Source organism: Xiphophorus maculatus, chromosome 17 (genome assembly GCF_002775205.1).
Source record: "Xiphophorus maculatus strain JP 163 A chromosome 17, X_maculatus-5.0-male, whole genome shotgun sequence".
NCBI classification, from domain to species: domain Eukaryota; kingdom Metazoa; phylum Chordata; class Actinopteri; order Cyprinodontiformes; family Poeciliidae; genus Xiphophorus; species Xiphophorus maculatus.
The window spans coordinates 14,681,768-14,709,165 of NC_036459.1; the positions used below are offsets into that span (position 1 = coordinate 14,681,768).

At 40.5% G+C, this 27,398-nt stretch overlaps 2 protein-coding genes across 2 annotated transcripts in view; one reads left to right on the forward strand and one right to left on the reverse strand.

Moving 5' to 3' along the window:
- The first annotated feature begins 378 nt into the window (after positions 1-378).
- LOC111611780 lies at positions 379-8,638 on the forward strand. Its single transcript, XM_023349774.1, has 10 exons — positions 379-503; positions 954-1,298; positions 1,452-1,811; positions 2,387-2,491; positions 3,433-3,495; positions 3,963-4,289; positions 5,743-6,072; positions 6,988-7,317; positions 7,849-8,175; positions 8,245-8,638. Exons 1-10 carry the CDS (start codon positions 467-469, stop codon positions 8,286-8,288), a joined length of 2,268 nt encoding a protein of 755 aa, XP_023205542.1. The 5' UTR covers positions 379-466; the 3' UTR covers positions 8,289-8,638.
- A 2,431-nt stretch (positions 8,639-11,069) lies between these two features.
- LOC102217849 (copine-8) overlaps positions 11,070-27,398 on the reverse strand; it is an 80,691-nt gene continuing 64,362 nt past the window's right edge. Inside the window, exons 14-20 of the mRNA XM_005801182.3 lie at positions 23,506-23,552; positions 22,741-22,922; positions 21,865-21,992; positions 20,558-20,660; positions 18,209-18,266; positions 17,978-18,051; positions 11,070-15,896 (exon numbers count right to left, since the gene is read on the reverse strand). Of these exons, the coding sequence (XP_005801239.1) occupies positions 15,708-15,896; positions 17,978-18,051; positions 18,209-18,266; positions 20,558-20,660; positions 21,865-21,992; positions 22,741-22,922; positions 23,506-23,552 (781 nt within the window). The 3' untranslated portion in view covers positions 11,070-15,707. The remainder of the gene's footprint in view (positions 15,897-17,977; positions 18,052-18,208; positions 18,267-20,557; positions 20,661-21,864; positions 21,993-22,740; positions 22,923-23,505; positions 23,553-27,398) is intronic.

The following is a 27,398-nucleotide window of genomic DNA, read 5'->3' on the forward strand; positions in this document are numbered from 1 at the left end:
AGTTGCAGACATGAGGAAGAGACAAAGCTGCTGATGGACGGAGTTCAACGAACCATGAAGGAATGAAGACGATCAGGAGAGTTTGGTTTAATCTGAGGATCATCAGCAGCTAACAGGTGGAAACAGCAGAACGTCTCATTCCTACCAAAACCTGGTTCACACATAGATGTGGGTAGAATAGATTCCGTCTTAATATATATTTGTTTCAGTGATCTTCATAAACAAACAGCTGAAAGTTCAGTTTTCATCTGAGTGTTTTTGTTTCTGCTGACTGAATGAACACGTTGAACAATGTATTAAAAACAACATGATCACATGACCTGCATGGAACAAAATAGGCGTGTCTTCACTCTGACCTTACACTGACTTTTACCAGTTTACCGAAGATGAAACTAAACATTTTCTCAGAGCTCATCAGTAGTTTCTGTAGAGGAGAAGTGTGACATTATTGCTCTGTGAGAGGAAGATGAAGACGTTGGTGATATTTGGGATCCTCCTGTACGGTAAGACCAGCTTCCTCTGATCAGCAGGTTGGACTCTCTGGGCCTCAGTGAGGATCATTTCTGAGTTTCAGCTCTGGAACCTGAAACACTTCAAATGGCTCAAACCTTCAGGCTAGCAGAATGCCATGACCCGTTCACCAACAGGTCCCAGTGAACCACGACGATGACCAGAACTGGTCCAGGGTCAGGCGATGGGTCACTAACATCTCTGCAGACCCCCCACATCCTGGACACCAACTGTTCAGAAGTGTTTGCTTCCATCTTGACGTCCTAATTTTTCACGTTGAGCTGAAATCTCACAGATGAAGCAGATTTTAAAATTAAAGTAAAGATGTTTGCGAAGGAGAAACTAATAACTGGTTGTTCCTTTCTTAGCAGCAGCTGCATTCCAGTGATTCTGGAATTATTTAAATGTCTGACGGTGTGATTTAAATGTGTGTGTGCTCTTAGCGTCCTTAAGGATCCAGGCTGCAGTGATTGAGGTGTTTGAGGAGACGCAGTCTGTCCTGCTGCCCTGCCTTTATGGGGGAGTAATTCCTGAAGATCCCTTCGTTATCTGGACTCGTAATGATCACAACTCCAAAGTTTTCCTCTTTCGACAAGAAGGCAGCGATCCAGAAGGACAGAACCAGATCTACAGAGGAAGAACATCAATGAGTCCCGATGCCCTGGAAACTGGAAACTACAGCCTCACCTTCAGAAAGCCTGAACTGACTGACAGTGGAAACTACATCTGCAGCATCGCTGATGGAGTAAAGACGATAAAGCTGACAGAGGTTCAGCTCAATGTCAAAGGTCAGTTATTTCGTACATGTTAATATCCAAAACATTTAAAGAACGATGCACAGAGTGGTGAATCAAGAAGAAGGCCATCAGATGCCATGTGTGACAGAGAACCTTTAAATAAAGCAAAGAAAACTCAACATGAACACATCAATGTCTCTCCAGATGTCCAGGTGGAGGTGAAGGCGAGTAGAGATGCAGAGTTTGTCGTTTTGCCCTGCAAAACATCTGCTGGTTTACCCAAAGACACCAGAGTGGAGTGGACCCGATCAGAACCAGAATTTATGTTTGTCCATGCGTATCCAAACACAAGCACACAGAATGCAGAAAAGGACAAACATTACTGCAGCCGCACTGTCATGAATGAAGACCTGCTGAGAACCGGAGACGTCAGCCTGACCCTGAGAAACCCCACAGCCAGAGACAGCGGACGCTACGTCTGCACCGTCTACAGAGACAAAGACATCCTGAGACAGAAAGTGGTTCTGGAACTGGTCCAACCTGTTCCAGAACCACTGGCTCCAGGTAAAACGTCTGAGCTTATAGAGGAATAAAAGTGACTAACTCACAGAATATGTTTATAAATAATGCACAGGTCTCGGATTCCTTCCTGCTACGGCCAAAACACGGAGAAATTTATTTACACCTGCAAATCTTATTAATCATTGTATCTCAGCTTTACAAATATCCAAAATCTGCCAACTTTTGTTGAATATATCACTTTTTATAGGATTTTATAGGATTTCCTCTCTGATAATGTGTATATTGGTGTGGCATCATTTTCTCCCATTTATGCAATTATCCTGGCACAATTCATACTATATGTGTATTGGATTTTCCTGGAATCGAAAACATTTGGCTTGGTCTCAAGAAGCTCAACTAACACTCAGTCAAGTTGCTTCCTTATCTGACCAAACAGAAATTCACTTTCGGCTCCAGTCGGTCTCTGCAAACATTCTTTCCCAGTTACAGCTGAATCTGTGCCATAACTTTTTCCGTGCACAACAGCATTACAGAAAAATTTCTCTCTAACAATCTGCAGGTAAAGGTCAGAGGTCAAAGCTCTATCTCCAGGTTATGTTGTCTCTGCCTCTCCACAGAGGGTATACCCGTCTGGGTCACAGTTTTGTTGGTGCTGCTGGTTCTCGTGGTTCTTGGATTGACTGGAGGAGCTTTATTTTATTTCCGGTCCCATTTCATACCAGGTAAGTTTGAACTTCTACAAAATGTCTTCAGATGCTAATATCAGATGCCTTGTTAGAATCTCTTTAGCAGCTGGAAGAGAACCAGTTCTTGGTTCTTGTCTTCTTCCTTTTAAAAAAAGGTCAAAGCCTTAATTTGTTGTTTCTTGTTCATAGCACTTATTTTTAAGATGATATAAAAACCATTTAATAAATAACTCAGAAAAACCTTATTTGCCTTTTGATTTAAACCTGTTGTGTCGGAGTAGAGAGGCCTCTTAAGATTCTGGTGCTGAAGGGCATAAAGTCTGGAAGTCCAGCTCCAAACTCATGATGGAGCAGACAGTCAGTTCTTTACACCCAGGATTCTCATGTGTAGTTTGTAGGTCATAAAGCGTGAAGACCTCCATGTCAGGGTGTACTTGAATCCCAGTAGCTCTTCTACCTGGAGTGTGGAACCGTGAAGAGTCCGTCTCAACCCTTTGATAGATACGTTTCTTTAGAGGATCCAAGTGAAGTGTCTCGCCCAAGGACAGCAACAGAGTGGGAATCGAACTGGCAATCCACCGATTGTAGGGTGAACTCCTATCACTGTCTTCATCATCATCCCTTACCATTAGCTGTAAACACAGTTCTTCATGCTGCTGCATGTGCTGCTACTGTTGGTTCAAGAAGAATCTCATGAAGTCATTTCTGCCGAGAGAAAGGATGATCAGTGGATCAACAGAGCTCTGACTCTGTAGGCTTAGCAACTGTACTAAAGATAAATTTAGGATTATTCTTATTCTACTCTATTAATGATAAAAAAAATACATTAATATTTGGTAACTTGGAAAAGAGTCTTTATACAGCAGTATAAAAAGACTCTTTTTATAAAAAGGACCCTGTTTTTTATACAGCAGTATAAAAAACAAACCTCTGTATAAAAAGCCAACCTTTTATAATTGTCTTCTGTTTTTTTAAAGATCGTCTAATGACACATCCAATGAGGAGGCAGCACTATGAACAAGAACATGAGTCTGAGAACTGTAAGTTAAATTGCTGTCTCTAAACATGAAACATATTATTTAAACATGGTTACAGCATTGTGTGATAAAAATCTTCTATAATTAACAATTCTTTCAGATTTGGATTACTCAGCTAAACCTATAGGTTATTAGAAATGATCAGACAACTCAGGTTTATGAGGAAATATTATTTCTTATTTCTTTGTTAGTAAATGAGAGTAATGACCTGGTGGGCGATATGGAACAACAAAAAACAGGATTTTCACCTGAGATGGAAAAACAACTGGACAGAACATAACAATAGTAGCTAAAGCTAAGCTAGCAACTGCTTGCCACACCAGAGCAAGAAAATAGTGAAACATGAAGAATTTCTAAATGTAAAGCATAGCAACAGAAAATGTGTTTTAACTGGTCCAGTAAATGTCTTTCGCTCAGCATCTATAACCATTTATTAATCAACCATTTCTGACTCCTCTGTTGTCTCTCAGTCAAACACTTGACGGTGGATTCAGGGGCAGAGTCGGTCCTGCTGCCCTGCAGAGCCACAGCTTTCCTGCCCAGAGATGTTAGAGTGGAGTGGACGAACAGCAAAAACTGGAAGGTCTATGTGTATGAGTATGGTACTGACCAGCCTGGAGTACAGCATGACCGCTACAGAACCAGAGCCAGGATGGATGAAAACTTACTGAGAACAGGAAACCTCAGTCTGACTCTGAAATGGCCCACTTATGTAGACGGTAAGATCTTCACATGCAGCGTCTCCAACAGGGATGGAAAGATCCTGATGAAGAAACAAGTTCAGCTTCATGTCAGAAGTGAGTTCAGTAGGTACTTGATATTAAAATTTACTGCAGCCTGGCTGTTGATGCAGGTTAAAGGTCAACCTGCAGATGTAAATATAGACATGCAGCTCAACCTGTCCTTATTTCTAAAATGCTTTACATCCCATTACTTCCTGGATTAAAAGACACATTTTTAAAAATATCAATAATTTTATATGAGATAACGCAAAATAATGACGTAGAACAACTAAAAAGAGACCTGCCGCCATTATTAGAACAATAGTTTAGTAAAAAAGTGTGGGAGGAGCAAAAACAAAAGCCTCCAGTAAGTAAATAATTACAGCAAAAGACATGTAACACCTTTTATTTATTTTCACTGCTCAATAAGAAGAAACATATTAACAATAAAAATCAGACCGCATGTTATTTCACTGCTTTGGCTGAATCATGACAAACTGCCTCATTGTGCCTTAAATCAAAGCTGCTACATTGCTTTGATAGAGTTAGCTTTTTTTGTTGAAGGAAGCAAATATCTCAATTATATTTTGCCCTTTAACTTTTTTATTAATGAGAGGAGTTTTAAGTGGGAGAGACTGAGAGCAGAGGGGCTATTGTAGAGCAGCTGACAGTAAAAAAATAAAAATAAAGCTGGCCTTACTTCTTACCATCTTCAATGTGGATCCTTTAAAACCATAAAATTAAATCTGAATATTTGTCTATAAAAACCCTGGTGCTTTGAGCGTTAAGTTTAAGTTATGATACTTCCCAGATATTCATATCTGTTGGTTCTCAGCCATCCAGATCATTTTAAAAAAGGTTTTAAAATAAAGCAACTTAAGTTGTAATTTAAATAACACATAACTTCCAATGCCAGCCACCACAATAAATCCATATTTATGAGGAATTTAATTAAGTGGAGTCACTCATTAAAACTTGTTTTTATTTAGAGCCTTAAATTTTTGTAAAGGTGTAGCAGAGATTAGATCAGTCACACTGAACCAAACTCATATCTACACATCTTAATTTTAGTTGGACTTCTATAGATCTCAACAGTTTAGTAAGAAAAACACACATCTGATTTATTTTTTGTTAATTGAATGTAGCTTGAACACTGTAACTTTGCCAACCCTCCCCTTCCCCAAAATTACGCTTAAGAAATTTCTCTGTTTATTGTCCCTCCCTCCCCAATAATGAAATGGACCTCACCTGTCACCTAGTGACTGCTGGAGAAATTCAGAAAATACAAATCAACAGGTTTTAAGCTCCACAATCATCTGAACTGCAGATGATTGCAGTTCAACAAAAGCTTGTTAATCAGCTAAAATGAAAATCAGTTGCTGCTGAAGCAGAGAAACATCTAAAACATGCCGTGTACATCACAGAAGATGTTTTAACCGCTTTAGTCTGAAAGCAAACATGTTTTACCTCCAGGAAATGTCCTCAGAGCTGCTGCTGTCTGTCTGTCCAGCTCATCTTGTCCTCTCAGTTCAACAGGTGGTGGTGGTGGATTCAGGAGCAGAGTCTGTCCTGCTGCCCTGCAGAGCCACAAAGAATCTGCTTGGAGATGCAAAAGTGGAGTGGACGGACAAAGACAGTGAAAAGGTCCATGTGTATGAGAACGGTTCTGATCAGCTTGGAGAACAGTGCGAGTTCTACGGAACCAGAACCAAGATGGATGAAAACCTGTTGGAGACTGGAGACCTCAGTCTGACTCTGAAACATCCCACAATTGGAGACCAGAACTTCTACACCTGCAGAGTCTCCAACGGGGACGGAGTCATCCTGATGGTGAAACAAGTAAAGCTTCTGGTGAAAGGTCAGAGGTTAAAATGTTATTTATTGTTATAAGCCGATCGGTTGTGATCAGTAGTGTTGATTGACTCACTAGAGGGTCAAAGGTCAATGTGTGTTTCATTTTGACAGACAAAGTAGATCTAATGTAATGAATGATAAAGTAAGCAGCACAGGTTAGATTCCTTTAATTCTAGGTTTATGAGGTGAAGAATAATTTGGGGCTAAACTGTAAATTTCTTCAAGTTCTGGTGACCAAATACTGTTGGACTGCAATGATGCATAAACCCAATGTTGGGTTTTACAAAGTGAGCCTGAGCTTCTCTTGGTTCCTCAGTTGTTCCTTCAATAATTTTTGTATTTCAAAAATGTGGATGTGGTTTCTGTTACTTTTACACTCTCTACCCCAAATACTGGATTACCTCAAATTTAAGGACATTAGGATTTTTTTATCTTTATTTCCTGAGTTACAAGTTGGACCACAGTTCACTTTGATAAGCTTCTTTAGAGAATTGAAGTGATAGAATGAATCCTCATCAACTTGAAGTGAATGTTGAGGTCAAGATTTGGAAATGAGAGAACCTGACCGATGATTCAAAATAACGAAGGACCTGACAACCAGCAGCCCAGCAGCTCTCCACCCCTGGACCAGCCTCAGGGCCAAGCCAAAAAATAAATCTCATCGATCTGAGGAGATGCTGAGCAGGACGAACCCTGCACTGCACTGCGATGAAAGAGTGAGGGTCCATCGGATAGTCAAACCTCGGATTCAGGAAGAGCAGTGTGGTTCTGGTTCTGGTTGCAGAACACTGGACTAGCTCTATACCCTCAGCTGGGTCCTGGGGGGTTCTGGGAGGCCTCTGTGGGAGTATGAGGTACCAGGCTCGTTCTTATGAGCTGTTAACTATAATGATCATCTTGTCCTCTGCTGTCCTCTCAGTCCAACATCAGATTACGGTGGATTCTGACATGGAGTCGGTCCTGCTGCCCTGCAGAACCACAGATCATCTGCCTGGAGATGTGAGAGTGGAGTGGATAAAGAGCCCAGACAGGAAGGCCCACGTGTATGAGAACGGTTCTGATCGGCCTGGAGAACAGAGCCAGTACTACAGAACCAGAACCAAGATGGATGAAGAACCGCTGAGGACTGGAGACCTCAGTCTGACTCTGAGATGGCCCACTGATGGAGACAGTGAGATCTTTACCTGTAAAGTCTCCAGCAGGAACGGAGTCGTCCTGATGAAGAAACAAGTTCAGCTTAATGTCAAAGGTCAGTGGATTACATTTGATATTTCTGTTCTGTCATGAACATTTTCCTATTTAAAATGAGACAGAATTTTTAGCTAGATACACAGAATCAATAATTTTGCAGAAGATGCACTTTGCCAATTTATTAATTTATTCAAGAAGCTGATAACAGATCCCCGAAGGTCCCAGGGGTTGAGAGTGAAGCTAACAAAGAACATCAATTATTTTTATATCTTCTTCACCATATATTCACTTTCACCTCCTCTTATACAACATCAGCACCATGTACAAAGAGAAAACACCGCAAATGTCTGGTTTAACATTCTGTTTCTGTGAAAAACATCCATGGTTCAAAAATAATAATCTTCCTCAATAAGTGAGTGAACAGCAGCTCTCAAAACCTAAAGTTTCCACACCTTAACTTTAAAGGCCAAGCTTAAAGTTTTGCCATAATAGTATTTTACAGTCTGCTGTTTTCATTCAACATGCGTCTGAATGAGGGAGGATGCAGGAGGAAACAGTGCAATGTAAACTCACCTTGACCGTCTCTCAGACTGCCAGGTGGAGGTGGAGGAGGGGGCGGAGTCTGTCCTGCTGCCGTTCAGAACAACACCTGATCTACCTGGAGACGCTGGACTGGAGTGGAGAAAAGGAAACTACGTGACAGTCCATGTTTATCAGAATAACTCTGACCAGCTGGAGAAGCAGAACCAGTCCTACTTAAACAGAACCAGGATGGATGAAGACCTGCTGAAGACTGGAGACCTCAGTCTGAGTCTGAGACGGCCCACAGAGAGAGACAGTGGAGAGTACAGATGTTTAGTCTACAGCTTGAAGGGAAAACTTCAGAGAGAGAAAACAGTTCTGCTCAAAGTTAAAGGTTTGTTTCTTAATTTCTGTGCTTTTGTCTCTCTTTGTTTATCTGACCGTTTTTCTTCTTCTTCTGCAGTCAGACGACAGATCCATGAAGGAACTCCACTGATCCCAGTTTGACCAGAGAGAGTCTGAGTGAAGAATCTGATGGCTGAAGAGAGAACATGACTCCTTCCTCCAGACTCAGAGAGGATCAGTTCAACCTCTGCAGCTTTTTCACTCAAGCATCAGATCATAAAGAAAGCTATAGAAAGTTATTCCTGGTCATGGAGTCACAATGTGTGAGGGACTTTCTGTGTGAACATGTCTGCATCTGTTAGAAATGAATAAGACTGAGACCAGAGTCAATGTGAGACAAGTTCAAGCAGAACCAGACTGTTGGACACCAATGCAGAGTTAATCTCAATGATATCACTTTTAGACCTCATTGGATTTTGTCTTTATCATATAGTAAATATTTTTGCATTGTCTAATTTTCTTTTTTTTTTCTGTACTCCACCTTCAGACGGAAAATGTTTGTAGAGTTAAAGCTTGTTGCTGTTTGTCAGAAAATTCACACTTTCTATCACAAGAAGAGCTTTGGTCTAATTGACATGCTGCCAGCTCCGCTCCCATGTGGAAGTAGAGCTGTCCTCCGACAAGCAATCTGTTATTATGGCAGACGCAGCGGAACGAAAGTTACGACTTTAACTACGGTTCTATGAATCCTAGATGACTGCCAGAGGTGGTCCTTAAAGCACTGAATGAGTGTTTTTGCGCATGTACAGGTCAAGTATCTTATACCAACATGATCACATGTGACCCCTGGTGACATTGGTAAGTCTATATAGTCACATGTCAATGACAACTCAGTCCCTTAATCTTCTCTTGAAACAAGATGATTCCGAGGGACCGAGTGCTCTGGCCGTCATCTGGGATTCATAGAACCTTAGTTACTACGTCTCTCTACCCACCACCGTATGCAAATGAGAGATAGCAGCAACATAAACTTTCAGAGTGGATGGAGACTGACCTTGAGAAGGAAGGTTAAAGGAAGGTTAAAATAACAGAAATAGGACCGTGTATAGGGTCCTCATGTCTAGCAGCTGTTAAAAACCTTCTACTTATGGGTGTACACCAGTGTGTGGTCAGCAGCCAAACCCAGAGCTGGAGGCGACTGGGATTGGGATGCAGGATCTGACCCCCCCGGCTGTGGCAGAACGTCCTTCCTGTGGGAACTGCAACAGAGCCTGATCAGCAGTAGAAACCAGGTTCTCCAGGCCATAGGAGGACTAGTAGGACCTGATGCCCCTCCTGAAATGCTCTCAGGAGTGTTGGGCTCTCAGGAGTTTTGGGCATTTCTGCCACTTCAGGGGAAGTGGCAGAAATGCGTAGGGCAGCACTGTCAGTCAGTCGTGTGCCAGTGCGTCCTGGCCCAGGGGACTGGCAGAGAACCAAAGCGGGCAATGTGTCGTCTCTTGGGACGCAAATAGGTCTACAGCTGCTTTGCCGTACCTCTCCCAAGTCACCCCCACTACCTCTGGATGGAGCCTCCACTTCCCAGGTGGCGGTCGTCCCCGAGACAGAATATCGTCCGGCCCAGTCTGCACCCCTGGAATGTGAGCTGCCCTCAGGCTGGCAAAAAGAGGGGCTGCCCAGGGTCAGCCTCAGCAACGTTCCTCCCTGATGGTTGATATGAGAGACCACCAAATAATGGTCTAACCGCACCAGGACATGCTTTCCGTGCAGGCCTGTGAGGAAGTGTTGCAGCGCCCACTGCACAGCCTCCAACTCCAAGGCGTTGATGTGCTTCAGTTTTTCCCCATAGAGACCATGTTTCCCCAGCAATCTGTCGCTGTCGGTGGAGACAACATCTCGCCGACACGGCAGTGAGCCAAGTGGAACCTCTCTCATTGCATCTCACCACTGAGCCAGCGATCCAAGGCACTGAGGGGACACCAGAAGTTTCCTGTGTCGGTGCAGTGTACGAGATGGATCCACCCTTAAGCTGTTGAAAAGGCTGAGAATGGTTGAAAATGAAAAGGTTTTATTGCATTTATGCGCCATTATTTGAGGTAGTTCTCAGTGAAACTCTGATAAAAACTCTGTTAAAGGGTTAATAGAGGAGCCATATTGTGACGACTTCCTGAAGGCAGAGTTTCAGAAAGAGCAGGAGTTTTTAAAGAGACAGAGACCCAATTTCAAGGCATTTAATTACAAAGTCACATTCCTTTTAAATCACATTTGGCAGCATTTTCATTACAACTGAAGGTAACAGTTACTTGTTTGTGCTATAAAATGGCACCATGTGGCTGGAAAATACAAATTATTACTCCTTTAACAAATTCTATAATCTCGAGGCCGATTATCAAAACGTTTCATCTTGCATGCAGAGATCAGGTTCCCCTGTAAACGACAGGTCCTCTGAAATCCAGCCAACTTGGCTGAACTTTAGAGGAGTAAGCCTCGTCTACGATGAATCAAATCATTTACAACATTTTAAAAAGTTTGGCATCTTTATGAGCAAATTCAAATCCTGGAACCAGCAAAACGACTTCCCACCGCTCAGAAGTCGGGGGCGTCATAAAAACATGACAAAAACAATTCGGATTGGGAAAATGAATCTCAGCGGCTGTGGAAGTACTTGCTGAGCTTCGAAGAACTTCATCAACCCCCATCAGATAATAACGCCATATTTGTGTGTTATTGCCTGACGGGGCATCAAATCGCAAAAATGAAGTATGCATTTCTTAAAAGATGAGAATTTCTTTGCAAAACTGAACCACAACAAATCAAACTGACACCATTGATGTGCTTTTGCATCGATGTGTGCGTGTTACTTCAATACAGACTGCAAAAGGACGAGGTAAACGGCAAAAGATGTTCACTGAACACTTCCAGATTACTGAAAGGCAAAGCAAGCCGAGTTTAATATGAATATTTATTTAAAAATCCATAGTTCAATACAGAAATAGTCATCTATGTATTATCAGACAATCAGTACTTCGCCATGCTTCATCTGATCAGTCACGGGTTCAGAAAAAGTACAAGATATATAGATTTATAGACTTTTTTTTTTTTTTTAATCCCAGAACTGAACTTTGTGCAAAGAAAACACAAGAAAGCAATAGAAACACCGACACAAAGTAGATACGGATCAAATCGTTTTCAATAAAACAGTTTTCTGAAGAAGGCATCGCACAATTCCAAGAGAGTCAGCGAAAGATTTAAGGCCATTTTGTACAGTTAATCCTTCATGTAGGTAATCTGTAGATTTCAAAACACTCGGTCTTCAACAAAAGGATCTAGTGCATCCCTTGTAAAACTGTACATGCAAACATAGTAGTGCACGTCGTTAAGAAGATATGACAAGCATACAACATATTATTTGGATATCTGTAGTAAACAAAAATCTTACTTGTGTTAACACTTCACTTGGTATAATAATAATATATATATATATATAAAAAGTCCTATAAATGTGCCTCGCACACACAGAGTAATTTACATGCACGCATACACACACTTTCATAAACACACTTCTGGCTTCATGAATAGGCAGATTTAATGAGCTGTGCCACCGATATATATATATATGTATATATATATATATATATATACATATATAGGCCCAAAGACAGCATGAGAAATTAAGCAAAAGGAACTAAAAGCCGAAGAGATTTGCTTCACATGTGAACTCAGGGCTGAGAAAAATCTCCGTCCTGATCACCAGTCGATGTGTAAAACATTCAGATCTACAAAATATCAAATTTTAAATTAAAATTTAAAGTCAGGCTTCTGGTCATAATATTTATGGAAGGACATAATTAATGTAGTCAATTACACAGGAGATTGTATACATGGCTTTGTAAAAACAAATTAACTAAAACATCACACACCATGTGGTGATGTTAACTAGTGGCTGCCTGACCATCTTGGTATGGTTGTGTACCATAGAGTCCATGAGTGCCACCAAGTGGCCAATTAATTATTTAATGAAATAATAATAAAATGATTTAGATTGCTTGGCAACAGAAATGGAACCTCGGAATGTCGATATTTCGTCACGCCCAAACATTTTGTGAAAACTTGTACTAGTTGGTTAGGACATGAATCAGTGTGTATTCAGGGTTCTGGGTGGCTCAGTTGGTAGAACACGTGTACCAAGTGCAGCGGCGGTACTAATCGATGGAGTTGTCCTGGGTTCAATTCCCAGTCCTGGGCCATTTGCTCCATGTCTTCCTCTTCTCTCTCCACCCTATTTCTTGTTTACACTATTCAATAAAAGGCCACTGGGGCCCCAAAAATCTGTATAGACATAAAAAAAATGCCAGCATATATTCCTTTTTCCAGGTTTTCCAAAGTTTGGATCAGTTATAAAAGAGGTAAAAGGTCTTGAGATGATCTTCAGATATCTAAACAAATCCCTACAAATGTCATCTCTGAACCTTGTTTGTACTTTAAACGTTAGAAGAGATGAAAACAGTCGTTACCAACTGGGAAAAAGAATATTCTCACTGCCAATTCTTTTTATCCCTGTTTTATTGACTTAGATGTATACCAGGGCTTACATTTAGGGTCACGATTGTTTGGAATACGACCTTTGGGGAAATTAGAGCGCTACCATCCTACTCAGCATCACCTAGGCAATTTATTTCAATTTTCCAAATGAAATGAAGCACCGACAGGCTGTCAGAAAACAGGTCACTTACCGCTCTACAGTCCTGGCTAACTTTCTCTGACACTTTCCTTTTAATCTAGAGTTGAACTTATAATAAATAAAATACCTGAACTCTACCCAGCACAGTTTTACATGGCAAGTCAGTAGTCGAAGTTACGCAGAGCGAACATCAGAAACACATTTGCCCATCCAATCAATGCAGCCCGTAGTAAACCCCACAGTGCAGGATCAGTTTCCAGTTTAGTGCTTGTGTTTTACACCGCATCTGATGCGGTAATGAGCTGGTCATTTTGACCTGCTGTCCTAATGAGGTGTCCAGCTAAGCTTTGAACACAGCAGCTGTAGCTAAGCTACCAAACACACAGTTGGTTCAGTCAGACTGCTACAGTGACCGCACATGAGAACGAGGGAGAAAGAAAATGCCATAAGTTTGGGATTCAGAGGCAACTGTTGCAGGTCTGATTGGGAAATTACTTTTTGAATAGGTAATTTCCCAATGTACTCTGTATTTAAGCTGTATTAAGCCTAAAAGATTGAATTTATCCAATTAAAAAAATATTTTGTTCGGAGTTTTATCTTATATTTCTCATTTTAACATTGTGTTGATACTCATCAAGCTCATAAATAAAACTTTTAGTAATACTAAGTACTTTATACCTGTGTGGAAAGATATTACTTCGGTAACCTTTTTATAATTTACCTGCTATTACGTTATTTCATTCAATCTTTTATTCTCATTCATCGCTGACAGCACAAATCGGACAGCATCCAACCCACATTCGCAACCAAAATAGAAGACATCAGTGTTAATTCAACGGACGTTGTCGGTGGATCACGACTCGCACAGACCATGGCACACACAAATACAAATATTAAAACTTGTGTACAAAGTTGTATCAAAGCTATAAGGTGTAATAAAAACCTGCAAAACGCACGTACATGCTCGCCACAAAGTACCAAAAAGAAAAACGAAAACCAAACGCACGCAATGGGATAATTTAGATTTTCGATGCATTTTTGACCACTGGGCTCTTTTTGCTCAAACAGCATTTAGTTTGAGAGCAGCTGCTGAGGTGTTAAAACATGGCGGGAGGAAAGTGGTGTGAGGACACAATGACATGAAACCCCTTGGCCATGATTAGCAAGGAAGTTTGGAGGGAAAAAAAAAGAGAGACTTGAATATGAAGACAGTAGCTACATTTCCATTCAACAGTCAATAATGCTACATAAAATTTAGAGTCGCTCAAAAGTGTTTCAAGTGCCGTAAATTTGGATTAGTTTTGAAAAACTGGACTTGGGGAAAACCAAAAAAAAAAAAAAAAATCTGCTTACGTATATGAGAAAAGTAAAAATCTACAATATGCTAGCAGTTCTGTTTAGCTTGGCTATGGAAGCTATGCTAGCAGTTCTGTTTAGTTTGGCGATGGAAGCTATGCTAGCTCACAAAAGAGTCAGCTGATGTTGGCAAGTTGCTGTAAAAGGGAATCTGTTCAAGGCTGTAGCGCTTTATTAATTTTGAAAAACTGGACTAGAGGTAACCAATATATCTATCAGTGTGTACGACCAACTTAAGAATCAACAACATGCTAGCAGTCCAGTTCAGTTTGGCTGCGGACGGTAGGCTAGCTCAAAACAATCAGCTAATGTTGGAGGCTATCTGACATCAGCCTACATCTTTTTACCTGTATGAGTATCCATTGTAAACATCTTAATGCTAACATCAAATAGAAAAGCTAGCATTATGATGTTGTGGTACATTTCTAATATTATGGAAGGCTAGCATTTTGTTAGCACAAAACGCAACTGATTCATTTGACTATTTAATCAAACGCCTGGCGATGGGATTGTAATTCAAACATTTTTGAGTTGTATTCAACAAACAAAGTATGTGTTGTCTGGGTTAAAGTGATGCACAAAACTTTCCATTATAAGAACAAACCTTTTGAACTTCAAAAATTAGAGAAATTTGATTAAAAAAATTATAATATTAAATAAATAAAGCACAGGAAAGAAACATAAGTTGGATGGAAACACAGCTACTAAAAGAGTGAGAGGCACAAAGGAAGAGAAGTCAAGTGAGACACAGGAATTTACGTCCCACAAACACAAGTATGGAGAAAAGAGGTAGTGCAGGGTCACTATCTGCATGCACTTGACTGAGGCTACACGCATGCAAAAGGTTAATACAAACACCAGAATACAGTCCAGTACGGTACAGCACGGTACGGTACAGTAGGGCTACCAGGACCTGCACTGCAGCTACCTGACATAAAGCCAGGAGAAGAGAAAGTATTACAACCTTTATGGTGAAACTGTATGTATATAAAAGTATCAACAGTAAAAATCCTCGCTAGCATTTACTGTAAACAATGAGTCTGAGAGAGAGAAAAGAGAAAGAGAAAATACATATTTTCTTTTTTTTTTTTTTTTTACAGAAGATTAAGTGACTTCTTTTTTTTTTGTCTGCAGACATTCTCTTCACATTTTTTCCAAGCTACAATCCAGATCATTAACTTCTTCACGTTTTTGCTTCTCTTTTCTCCGCACAGTTTGAATCTATCGGCTCTCTCCAGAGATATTCTAGGTTTTCACTCGCACTCACACCCACACGATAGAAGAAAAACAATAAACATCCTATCAAAATCCAGACAATTACAGGAATGCTCAATAGTGGAAGTAAACAGACTCTTGCTGCGTTTTCCTTCTGAAGCACCTTTTGGGCCTGACATGCAGCTTCCTGACCGCGAGAAAACCTTCTTCCCCCTCCCGGGCCATCCATGACGGCAAAGCATAGAGAGCGGCTTTAAGGAGACGGAAGTATTTTGCGCGTTAAGTTTGGAGAACACCTGACTGTAAGACTTTTGACTCTCTACCGCTCCTTATATCTGGGTTTGGACGGGCTGCCCCGGCGGCGCGTAGGGAGGCGGCGCCGGCGAAGGCTTTATCCCCCGGGTCCGCATGTAGGAAAGGAACTGGTCCGGGATCTCGGCCAGGACGTCTTTCGCGAGCCGGGCCATGCTTAGAATGTGGTTCCCGCTTCTGTCGATGTAGTCTCTGAATGGAACAAACTGGGAAGGAAAAACGAACAAAGAATTACTGGAAAGACTCGGAGAAACTGTCAACGACATAAATGGCAACACAGAGTTACCGCAAGTTCAAATTTCTTAGCATCTCTGGCTACTTCAATGCACACACAGCCCTTAAAATATCTTCTTCTCTGCTAAAGGACTGGCAAATATAATTTCAAAGCATAGTTTTCTAGTGTACAGCAGGCGGCAAATGTGAAACAGGAAAATAAGCAATAAAAATGAATAAAAGTCAATCATATCATTTTGATTTGGGTCTAATTTTAGTCATTTGGAGAGACAAACAAAAAGGTCATGGCAGTTCCAGCCGATGCCTCAGGTTCAAAATTGGATGTCTGTTTTATTATGGTGCTGTACACATGTTTAAACATTTTTACACAACATACAAAGAGGAGATGTGTGTAAATCCAATAATTTAACCATGAGTGTCACTTCACCTCATGACAAGGGGGGTGAAACTCAAGACGTTTTCATTGTGATTTGACTGCACATATACTGTCTATATGGTCTAAAACAGTGGTTCTCAAATGGGGGTACGCGTACCCCTGGGGGTACGTGGAGGTACTGCAGGAGGTACGTGAAGCTTTTCAAAATATCTTTAAAAAATCAGTAGGCTCCTCATAATAAGTCTTGGGAAAAATTATTTTGTAAAAAGTTCGATAAAATATAAATGTGTGTTCATGCACTGAATTTTATATTCAGTATTTAGTTTCAATATCCTTTAAAATAAAACGGACCCCCCCACCAAGTTAGTTTGACCCACGGACCCAGGGCACTCGTCAATGACCTGTCGTTATCATGATTACACTGTAACTATGGAGACGTGGCTAAAGCGTAGCAGCAATGCTGCTGAAAGTACAGATAAAGTGAAAAAGAAGGCACTGTACCTCTTTTTTGTTCCAAAAATGTTTTGCCCGTGTCAGGGGGTACTTGACTAAAAATATATTTTTAAGGGGGTACATCACTGAAAAAAGTTTGAGAACCACTGGTCTAAAACATGATTAATAGCAAAAAAAAAAACAAATCACAGATAAAAAAAATATTCCTTTATTTTATTGGATGTTTCCACCTGCAGTAACAAGATCCTATTGCCATGTCATTTGGGCTAATAACTTGCTCATAATGAGAATCTGCAGGCTGAGCTGGAGCAATACTCCAAGGGTGAAACTAAGTTGTTTTTTTCTTCTTGTTCTTCTTCTTCCCCGTACGAAGACACTGTATGTGTGCATATCCGCTTATGAAAAAGCCGGCTAATGAGCATCCGTGTGGCTGTATGGGAGGGTGCCAGGCAGCGCGGTATGATGATGGTGACATAAAGGTCACAGTCGAACAAACTGCTCAGTCTGACTGAACGTCTTTTCTTTGCATCGGTGCCGGGATATAGCATGAATCCGACTGGTATTACTAGTGACGTTTTCCAGCGCAGCAGCATTAAAAGGGGGGATATGGATAGGTAGGAATGGAAAAAAGAAAGAGGTTGTAAATAGGGTTAAAGAAATGAGTGCTTAAAATATAAATGTTCAAATCTAAAGAATCCAAAAGGCTCTCTTGGTTTTTCAAACATGACATTAGGACAGGGAGTAGAGCTGAAGGTCTCTATTCATCTACTTTAATGAGAAAAGGCCAAGAGGTGGCTCTTTGTCTGCGTCTGTGTCAAGGTTTTCCAGTGAGAGTCTGGTGCACCCACGGGCGCCAGATTAAGTTATAAAGTAAGGGAGGGAAGCAGGAAAAAATGCATAACTTACACACACTCCAGAAAATATCAAGGATGCATAATCACCAAATTATACACATAAAAACACATTGAACACGTTGGAGTTTTAGTATAGATTTGGACAATATCACAGTTTCTGAAGAGGCACTTCGCTGAAAAATGAAGCAAAGAAGTGAGGATAAAATGGATACTGAAGCCAATATTTAGTGACATTTCTACAAACATGACCTCAATTTAATGACAACCTTAATCCAGAGTGACCCCAACCACAGAACAAAACTGTGCTGCAACCTTAGACACAGATTTGAAACTGCCATGAAATTTGAGGTGGAGAAAAGGGACTGATTACCTGAACAATGTCTCTCTCTGCAAATCTTCCCCTGGATGAGATTCTGACTTCATCGCCATCCAACTCGACCATGGCTGAGAAGAAGACAAAGCGTTAAACCACAACCTAAATTATAAAGGCATGCAAGTCAATTCTGGAGGCTGAAATCTAATCTAAGTGTGTAACTTGAAAAATGTAAAAGTATCCAAAGCTTTTTATTTGTTTGTTTTTGTCGTATTAGGTATAGCTTACCATCAAATTCTGCTGGACCGACTCCCACAATAATAATTGACATTGGGAGACATGAAGCCTACAACACAGAGAGGAAAAAAAAAGCAGAGCCATAGACGATTAAAAGAGTCTCCCAAACTTTGCATTTGTTAAAGCAGGATAATTATCCCTCAAGTGTTTTTCAATTACACAAAGAAATCAAGTGTTAAAAAACCAGCTAATGTTAAAAGAGAAAGTTAAAAGTACTAGTTTAACTGGTTTAAAGCCATAAAATAACCGCAAGGTCGCATTATAACACCTCTGACTAATAAACAGTTTGATGATTAGCTAAGCAACACTATTTGATCTCATGCTACAATAACCAGAGTGCTTACTCACCTCAGCATGCTTAAAGCTGAAAACAAACCTGACCACATGACCTACTTTCTGACTGTCATGGCTAAAATTATCTGAGCGTCACTGCCTCACAGTCGGCTGATCCTTGAAAATGAAATATGAATTGACAAAAAAATGACGTGGGGTCCCGGCTAAAAGCAACAAGCCATGTTCTGAAGAAAACGTTCGTAATAAACAATGAACTTAATCTAAATGTGATTAAATTAGATAAAATTGTTCAGTCATCCGTATGGTACATTTTATTTTCCAATAAACACACAAAGGCCACGTTGGTGCGTGGCGCTGCGCGCTCGGTCTGAGCGGGGGTCTGTGTGAGTGTTTGGTGCGCGCCTCCCTCCGCCTGTAGTGCCGTGTGGGTTGAGACGTCACAGTCACTCGTGTTACAGATAAGAAAGTGTACAAGAGCAGCTGACCTCACCGACAGCCAGCAAATGACACCAGTTTACGTCGTGTTTGTGGGTAGAGCTTTGAAGGGTGTATTATAGGGAGGATATCAATGGTGTGTGCGTGTGTGTGTGTGTGTGTGTGTGTGTGAGAGTTCAGTGTGTCTGAGTGATGATCTGACTTCAGGCAGAAGAGAGAGACAGATGATCCTATCTAGATGTCTTTTTGTGTGTGTGTGTGTTTCCCCTCAGTAAACGTTCACCTCTATTGCCTGTAGTTTGTCTTTTCCTTTTTCACCTAATATTGGTCCTTTCCAACTGTTTTACTCTATCGTTACGTCGGCTCTCTACGCTTTACAGCCCATTATTTCTTTCAAAGGCTCGGGTCGCTGGCTTCACAGGAACCCCTTCGCTTTGTTTGTACTCTTTCCTCTGGAGCTCGCTTTGAGTCGACAGTGATGGAGAGGACAGGGAAGGGGTGGAAAGCACACCGTTAGAGGAATATGCAACTAATAAAAAAACAAGAGAAGAGTAAAGGCTCTCTTGTTACATAATGTCTTTAGTGGCAAAGCAGAGAAAGGAAGATCATTTCTCTTGACAGCTTCTTTCCTTCTTCTTCGGTTCGACTTTTGCTTCTGGACAATAAAAATAACCGATAAACGCCATAATGTGTGATTTTTCTGACGTCTCTTTGTCAGTAAAGTTAGAAGCTGATAATTATCCACAAAACAAGCTGATTAGAAAATAGCGACTTGTTTTTTAGCTGTCATTCAGAGAGTGGAGTATGTAATCAGGAGCGACGGGGAAAATAACCCAGAAAACAAGACGGCAGTGGAGGATGTTGGTTTAATTAAAGTCTGAATCTGATGAAATATTCTCCAAAGGAAGCCGAGGGATCCAAAGAAAAACATGAAAAAATCATAAATTAATGGCCGACTTCTAATGAATTCAACTGATGCTTTTAAATATATGAGTGGAAGTTATTGCTGATCAGATACTTAACTAATCTGATATATCAGAAGTATATGATTTCTTCTTCTTGACGTATCTGGTGCTGGTATGTCACCACTAGCGTGTAGAGATTTTAAAGTTTTTAACCAGAACTACTCTTTTGAAAATGAAACCCAAGTTTCTGCTTGGGTTTGACAATGTTATTGTGCAAAGTCCAATTATTTCTTCATGTGTCATGTTTTCCTACTGAATAAAAGAACTTAAATTATTATTATTATTTTTTTTTTTAAAGATGAGATGATGCTACTGCAATAAAAACATTTATTTAAAGGCATTTGTACAACATTTTACAAGGATTTCTAATAATCTTCATGGACATTTTACTCAATCTATACGTAATTACTAAAAAAAACCCAGTTCGTGTCACATTGATCAACTCCATTTTTATAATAAAGTCCATAGCTTTCTAAAAAAATGTTTAATATGGAGTATATTTACTATATTTTATTGTATCATTCATTACGTTTACGAAGCAGAATCATTGTTGAGGGTAATTATGCTAGAAATCTGAGCTTTAGATTCTAAATGAGTGTCGAACTTTCCCGGTCGAGAAGTGTCGGCTACAGACCAGGTTACTCACATTGACAATCGACTCCTTCGTTTGGGCCATGTCCGAGATAACGCCGTCGGTGATGATGAGGAGCACAAAGTACTGAGAACCGTCCTTCACAGAAGAAGCATATCTGGGAATAGAAGCGCAAAAACATCTAGTTTTTAGCTTTGCACAACAACCCAAGTGCTCTTAGTCTCTGGGTTGTGCAGAAAGAGGCACACCAGCGAGCTCAAAATCAACTTAAGGCTGAGGAGTGGCCTAGTCAAAGTTTGGATTTAAATTTGACTTTAATGGTGTAGTACAATCTAAGCAAGGCGTGTCTTTGTCTAACAACGCACTAAAGCTGCAAAATTAAAAGACCACAAAGTGGTTAATTTATGGGTAAATACTTTTTAACATAAGGCCACATTAGTTTGGATGGTCTATTTCTCATTACAAATACACTTATTTGTTACTTAAAAACTGACTTTTGTGTTTACTCGGATTATCTTCGACTGGAATTAACATTTTCTTTGACCATTTAATTGTGAAAAAAAAGCAAAGACAGAAGAAATCTCTTCTGAACCTTGTTAGCACGTTCACTCCTGTGAAAATGGACAGTCCACAAATTGTTTGGAAACAACCTTGCAATGGTTCCCAGATTGATGTGCACTTGCAGCTTCCTCACTAAAGTCACGGGTAATGTCTTTTCACCATGGTATTGTTCGATACAAAGTGGTTCTTGCATACAAACTTTGGTGTTTTCCCACATCTGTGTACGTTTGTGTACTTATTAAGTCTAATAAAGTGCTTTATTTGAGTGTCCTTAACAGTGGGTGATCACAAAGCAGGAGCAAGCCTGATGTTATGCATCTATATTCAGGTCTTTTCTCACAAACCCTGCTTTTGTCTCGTCATGCCGGTAAGATTTTAGCAAATTATCCCTCAGATCTGTGAAATAACCTGATGAGACATCACTCGGGTGCACCTCTTTAATTACATCCTTGTATGAAAAGTTTCTTAATGTGTTTTTCAGAGAACTTGGTCTGACGCGCCAGCTCTCCTACCCTGCGGCATGATTTGTGCTCTCATCGCAGCGCAGACAGAAACAAACATGTAATCAACTCCTTAAATAAAAACACTTCTTGTTGGCTACCTGGCAACACTCGCCTCACAGAGCTCATTACGGAAAACATCCTCGGTTGAGATTGAGGGTGTTTGGTGTCGGTGCGTTCTTTCGCACATACTCCAATGAAACCCATTACATAAGCAGTGGTAGAAAACATGCGAGTGGAGGAGCAAAGAAAAGTTGGTTTAATTACACTACAACTCCAAAAAGTGAGTGTGTGTGGTACCTGGCGACGTGGTTGATGACGGGGGAGAAGTTGGTGGGTCCGTAGAGCTGAACGGACTTCAGACTCTGGTAGTAGGCCTCCATTACGCCGTCAATGCCTGCGCAGTATGGGTTCTGAGGGTTACCGTTCTGAAAACGTGAGGAAAGGTCGGTTATTGCAATATTTTTGGACAAGCAAGTGAAGGAGACGGAGTAATGAAATGTAACTGAATCCTTAAAGGGGCAGTGTTATGTCAAATCATTTTTTTAAGCTTTTCATAATGTTATGATGTTATTCCATCACCAAAAGCCGCCTCAGAGAGCTTCCCTCTTCCCCACTCAGCTCCTCCAGACTAGCGGCAGCAGTTAGCAAACATCTGGTGGAACTGCACGTCTGCTGAGCTCAACATAAACGTTCCTAAAAACGTTGGTAAACGTTTAATGGAGAAACGCTGTTGTGATGACTTCCTGAAGGCGGACTGTCGGAAAGAGCAGGAGCTTCTTAAAGAAACACAGGCTCAATTTCAAGGTGTTAAATTGCTTAATTTCTTTTAAGTCATGTTTTGATATATATAGCACTGAAGGTAACAGTTACTTTATTATGCTACACAACGGCACAATGTGGCTGAAAAATACATAGTACTGCCCCTTTAAGAAACAAGCAAAGAGACTTTAATTCACTCTGCTCAGAAAAAGGTTAAGTTAAGCCTCATAAATTATTAATCCAAGCCTGCTTTAAGATTCCCAATAACTTTCTTATAAAATATCAACGATTGAGATTATACAGTGGCAAAATATGAAAAAGTTTTAAAAGTTTTGCTAATGCGCAATAAAGAAAGTCCAATAGCAGAATGTAGAACTTTGCAACTCTTATATCATGTCCCGGTCTTCCACTCACCAGGGCAAACTCATGGGACACCCGTCCGTCCGGCGGCAGCTTGGCTCCAAAGCCCAGCGCGGGGAACATCTTGTCGCTGTCGTAGTCCTGAATGATCTCGCCGACCGCCTTCAGGGCCATGGCGTAGGCGTTCAGCTGGTATGGGCTCATGTAGTGGAGAGAGGTGGGCTGGGCTGGGTTTCCTGTGAAACGCAAAAGAAATTCAGAGACTGCGAGCTGATATTTTACGACCCATCAGTTTTATGAAAATATTTTACTGTATCGAGGGGAAAAAAAAGTTGGGAATTTCGTCAGGGAGCAAGTTAAAAATGAGGTTAATAAAATCTGGGTAAACAAATTAAAAAATGCAGTTACTTCACAGAGGCAGCGCTAATGTGACGTTTATTATGACCTCGCTTGCTCATAAAAACGTTTTCTGGCAGACCCACAGGATCATGTGCGCCAAACAGTTCAGACTCATTGGTCCGTCCTCTGCTTGAAAGCATTTGCTACATTTAACAGAACTTAGCTTAATTGCTGCCCCCTGTTCTGAATGGCTTGAGCTCAAACCTAACTGCATAACTCGGTCCGTAATCAACACCATCTTAGCCTGTTAGCCTACTGAGCTTTAGCTGCCAGGTGTGATGGAGGGGGGCCATTAAGGAATACTTGATTTCTCAATTTGCATATGTTTGAATAAATTTCCCTTATGTGCTCAGGGTTGTTTTTTTCTTTCTGTCTTCAGGCAGCTCTTTAAGTGTGAATACGGTTCAAGTGTGTCCTCACCGTTGGAAGCTGTGAAATCAATGGCCACCGTGAAGTTGATCTGGGTCCTTTGAAAACAAAAGGAGACATCATTTATTAGTCAGGACATGGCAGGTATTGACAGCACAAGTTGGGAGAGACTGAAGTTTCATTCGAAATCAAAAACACTCCACAACATGTTGACCTCTAGAAACATCATCTGGTTAAGCAATTTGCCATGGCAAATCCTCAACGCTGCCGCTTGTACACTAATCTTTGAAGTCAAGCGCCAATTGGGTCATCATCCTTGTTACCTTCACAGGTTAATGAAAAGCAGAGAAATCTATTTGAGCCCAGAGGTAATTGCCCTCATGTTCAAACTAATGGGTACAAGGTGTAGACCTAATCATCCCAACAGGGTCTAACTGTCATGGTCTCATTGTTTTTTGTTCCAAGTCAGTTTTGCATTTTGTTTGGACTGGACTTGGGCCCCCGGGCAAAGATACATCATATCACCAGTCAACCGTCAACAACTGGTCTGGCAGTACTTGATGTGGCTTTTAATATAAGTATATCAACTAAGTACAAAACCAAAGGAATCAGTAACGGTGGAAACACCGTTTTTACAGCCATGTAAACACTATTTAGCTACTTTACTCAATCACCGGAAAATAACAAGGCTTTTTCTCGGGGACAGCTGTAGGGACACAAGGTCAGAAGTGGATTCTGGTCCAGGTCCTCATGTTGGCAGACACAAGCTCCATCCGAGCAGTCTAAATTATTCATGTTCCTGTTCCTCTCCTGCCATCATACCTCTGGCCGTCACAGATGCACAAAGCTCGACAGGACAACTCAAACTGTGAGGGGAAAAACAGGACGAGGTGAACTTAACAGCAATGAAGAACGAATGTGTTACAACCACCACAAAAGAAACTTAACGGAGTGGAATGATCATTCATATTTCTGCATGATCTGCATTACACACATTTAAAGCCTACTGATGAGTCAATCTGAGATTCAAAGCCATCCAGATCTGATTTTGGTAAAGCTCTGACCTTACTCAATTGATATTAGCAGATTCTAATTTCCTTAAAGAGCTATGATTAACCACATTTATTTTTTTGTTTGTGTGTTGCTAGGTAACCCAGTCAAATCATCTGTGAAAGAAAAGTCATTGTTAAAGTGGGCTTTACTATTTCCACTCAAATTAAAGACAGATTTGCAGCTGACATTTTCCCCTGTCTTTAGATTTAGATTTTGTCTCCAGAAATAGCCAGTGTCTAGGTAATACACCTGGACGATATTTTGTATTGGAAAGGCAAAATAAATTAACCAATTACTGCCTTGTGTTTTTAATTGAAAAAAAAAAAACAGTCACCTGAAATCTGGTCCATCATTTAGTCTGCAGTTTTGTTTGTGTTTTCTTTGTTCAGGAAAATGATTTTGCACTTTTGGTCATGCAAGAAGTGCTTACTTATTCCTTATGCATCACTATCAGTGATATTGGAGTACCAAAACACTTCTAGTTGCTTCATACTTTTAATCTTCACACTAAGAATGCTGTAACTAAGTTACTTAGAACTTCTAAGTAAAGTGCAGCCCTTCAAATGCTAATATGCGTCTTGCTTATCTGGCACGTACATGCAGCTGATGCAACGCACATTCACTCTATACCACTGATTCACTGAGGCTGATGGAAAGCGACATTTTGCCAGGAGAAGCAGGGGCGACGTAAACCATGCAAGACAAGAAGTAGATCCTGGATGCTGTAAAATAACACTTGGTCATCTACAGACCTGCTGCTGAATACGGCACAGCAGCTCAGCTTAAAAACTATCCTGCTTCCTAAAATGTTGCTGCATTTTCTGGAACTCTGAGTTCACATTAGCTCCTCGCCTAGAGCCAATATAAATAAAACATGAGCACATACATGGTTCCTATAAACTTGGCAGTGGTCAGGAGGGAAATACTGGATGGAATATGCAAAATAATCTGAGGAAGGACAGGGCGATGTGGCTTAAAAATAATTATGTTTCCTCGCTTTCTTTTATAAATGACAGGAAATGTTTTTTAAAAGTGGCTTTTATTTCAGTCAACCCTTCTCTTAGTTATGTGATGGAGTATCAGGACCCAAGAATATTATGAGAATATAGTCATAATATTAGCTGAATAAAGACATAAATTTATCTTATCTTTATATTAAAATTACCAGAACAGAACTCAATTGAAATGAAAAAAGCATCTTGAGTTATGCAGATCTTTGAAATGGACTCATTTGAAGCTGACGAAGTTCAAATTTACAGCAACACCTCATCAGCAACCAATACGAAAATATAACTTGTTTACTGAAAGCTTTAACACGAGAATATTCCTGCCTAAAAAAAAAAAAAAACAAAAGCCCAAAACTTTAAATCATGTTCAGAAAAAAAATGTTTTCTTGTTCTTCCGTGCCAGGGCGAAGTGTGTATGCATGAGTGCACTGAGCGACCTGAAAACAGCATCAGATGTTGAGGGAAGTGACCTCTCCTGATGAGAGGCAAGCAGATGTTTCCTGTTGGACAGCGTCCATATGGCGGCAGAAGAAGCCAAACGCCCGATCGCTTTGACTCCTCTACATCGACCTCCGTTGTCACCTTCACTTTTACACCATGCATGGGTCCTGTAAACTAGGCTGGACTTCTGAGGGCTCATCTGCTCAGAAAACCACATGATTTCTTGATTAATGTCTCATACAGTAGACATCTGCAACACTGTACTCTTCAACAGTTAGGCTAACAGGTTTTGGAACTTATTATTCTTTTATAGTGTAATTTAAAGATGTTTACAGGACAGACAAATGAACCGAGATTAAAGAAAAGGCCTGAATATTACTAGACTTCATTTTCTCTTCCATTTTTTAAAAGTTACCTCCTTTATTAACTTCCTTGTATCCTTATTAGTGTAATTTCCTCCTTTCTACTTTGGGTCTTTCCTTCCTCGTGTCCTTCCTTTAGTTTTCTACCTTGTTCTTGCTCTTCTACCTTCTATATTTCCTTTGTTGTATCCTTCCTATTGCCCTTTCTTTTTTTATTAATGTCATTTGTACCTTCCTTTTTGAATCTTTTACCCTTTTTTCAATTGATTCCTTCCTTGTCTACGTTTTTCCTTCATTGAATTTTCCCTTTCTTCCCGCTTGTTTTGTGTCTGCCCTTCTTTTCTTACTTCTCTACTTCCTGCTTCGCATTATTTCTTTTCCTTTCTTTCCCAGCATTCTCACACTTTTTTTGCGATCGTCTAGCCTCACGTCTTTCTGTCCGACATCTCTCATTTCCTTCCTTCCTTCCATGTTGTGCTGATTACATATTTAAAGTTTGTCCACTGCAGAATTGTGTTTTAATAAATCCATACTGAACTTTAGTGTTTTATATTGTAAGATGAACAGAACGAATTGTTTCAATTTTCGAATGAAGCCTGGTGTCTTTTCATGGAGCTGCCTCGTTTTCCGTTTTTTCTCTTTGATTTCTTTTTTATTTTTTTTGTCCGCTTCTCCCGCTAATGATAGCTTCTCAGAAAGACGACAGTGCCGGCAGAGCTCCCTCCTGCCTCTATTCTGGTTTCTATGCTCAATTCACAAACCAAACAATATCTGTCACATTGAGTGACAGGGTGGTCTTCAAAGACGGTGTTAAAGATGAAAGATATCGGCAACAATTCATCACTTCATCATCACTCCGGCACAAAACGGGGTTTCTTTGTTACAATTCACGGGTAGCGCTATGAAAGGGAAGGAAAAGCATGAGAGCGCCGACAACCTGGACTTACGGAGAGCTCTTTCAAATTAGTCATTTATGCTAATCCAATCAGCAGGTCTAGTTCCTAATTAGGTTCAATTGAACAATTAGCTGATTAGGTTGAAACTGCAAAAACAGCCGTCAGTCAGACGACAAAGAACCAGT

What these genes read in the sequence shown, in the direction of transcription:
- LOC111611780 (XM_023349774.1), top strand. Translation starts at nt 467, where the DNA reads ATGAAGACGTTGGTGATATTTGGGATCCTCCTGTACG. An exon ending in ATTTGGGATCCTCCTGTACG is followed by an intron (nt 504 to 953) that starts GTAAGACCAGCT and finishes GTGTGCTCTTAG; the next exon opens with CGTCCTTAAGGATCCAGGCT. An exon ending in GGTTCAGCTCAATGTCAAAG is followed by an intron (nt 1,299 to 1,451) that starts GTCAGTTATTTC and finishes ATGTCTCTCCAG; the next exon opens with ATGTCCAGGTGGAGGTGAAG.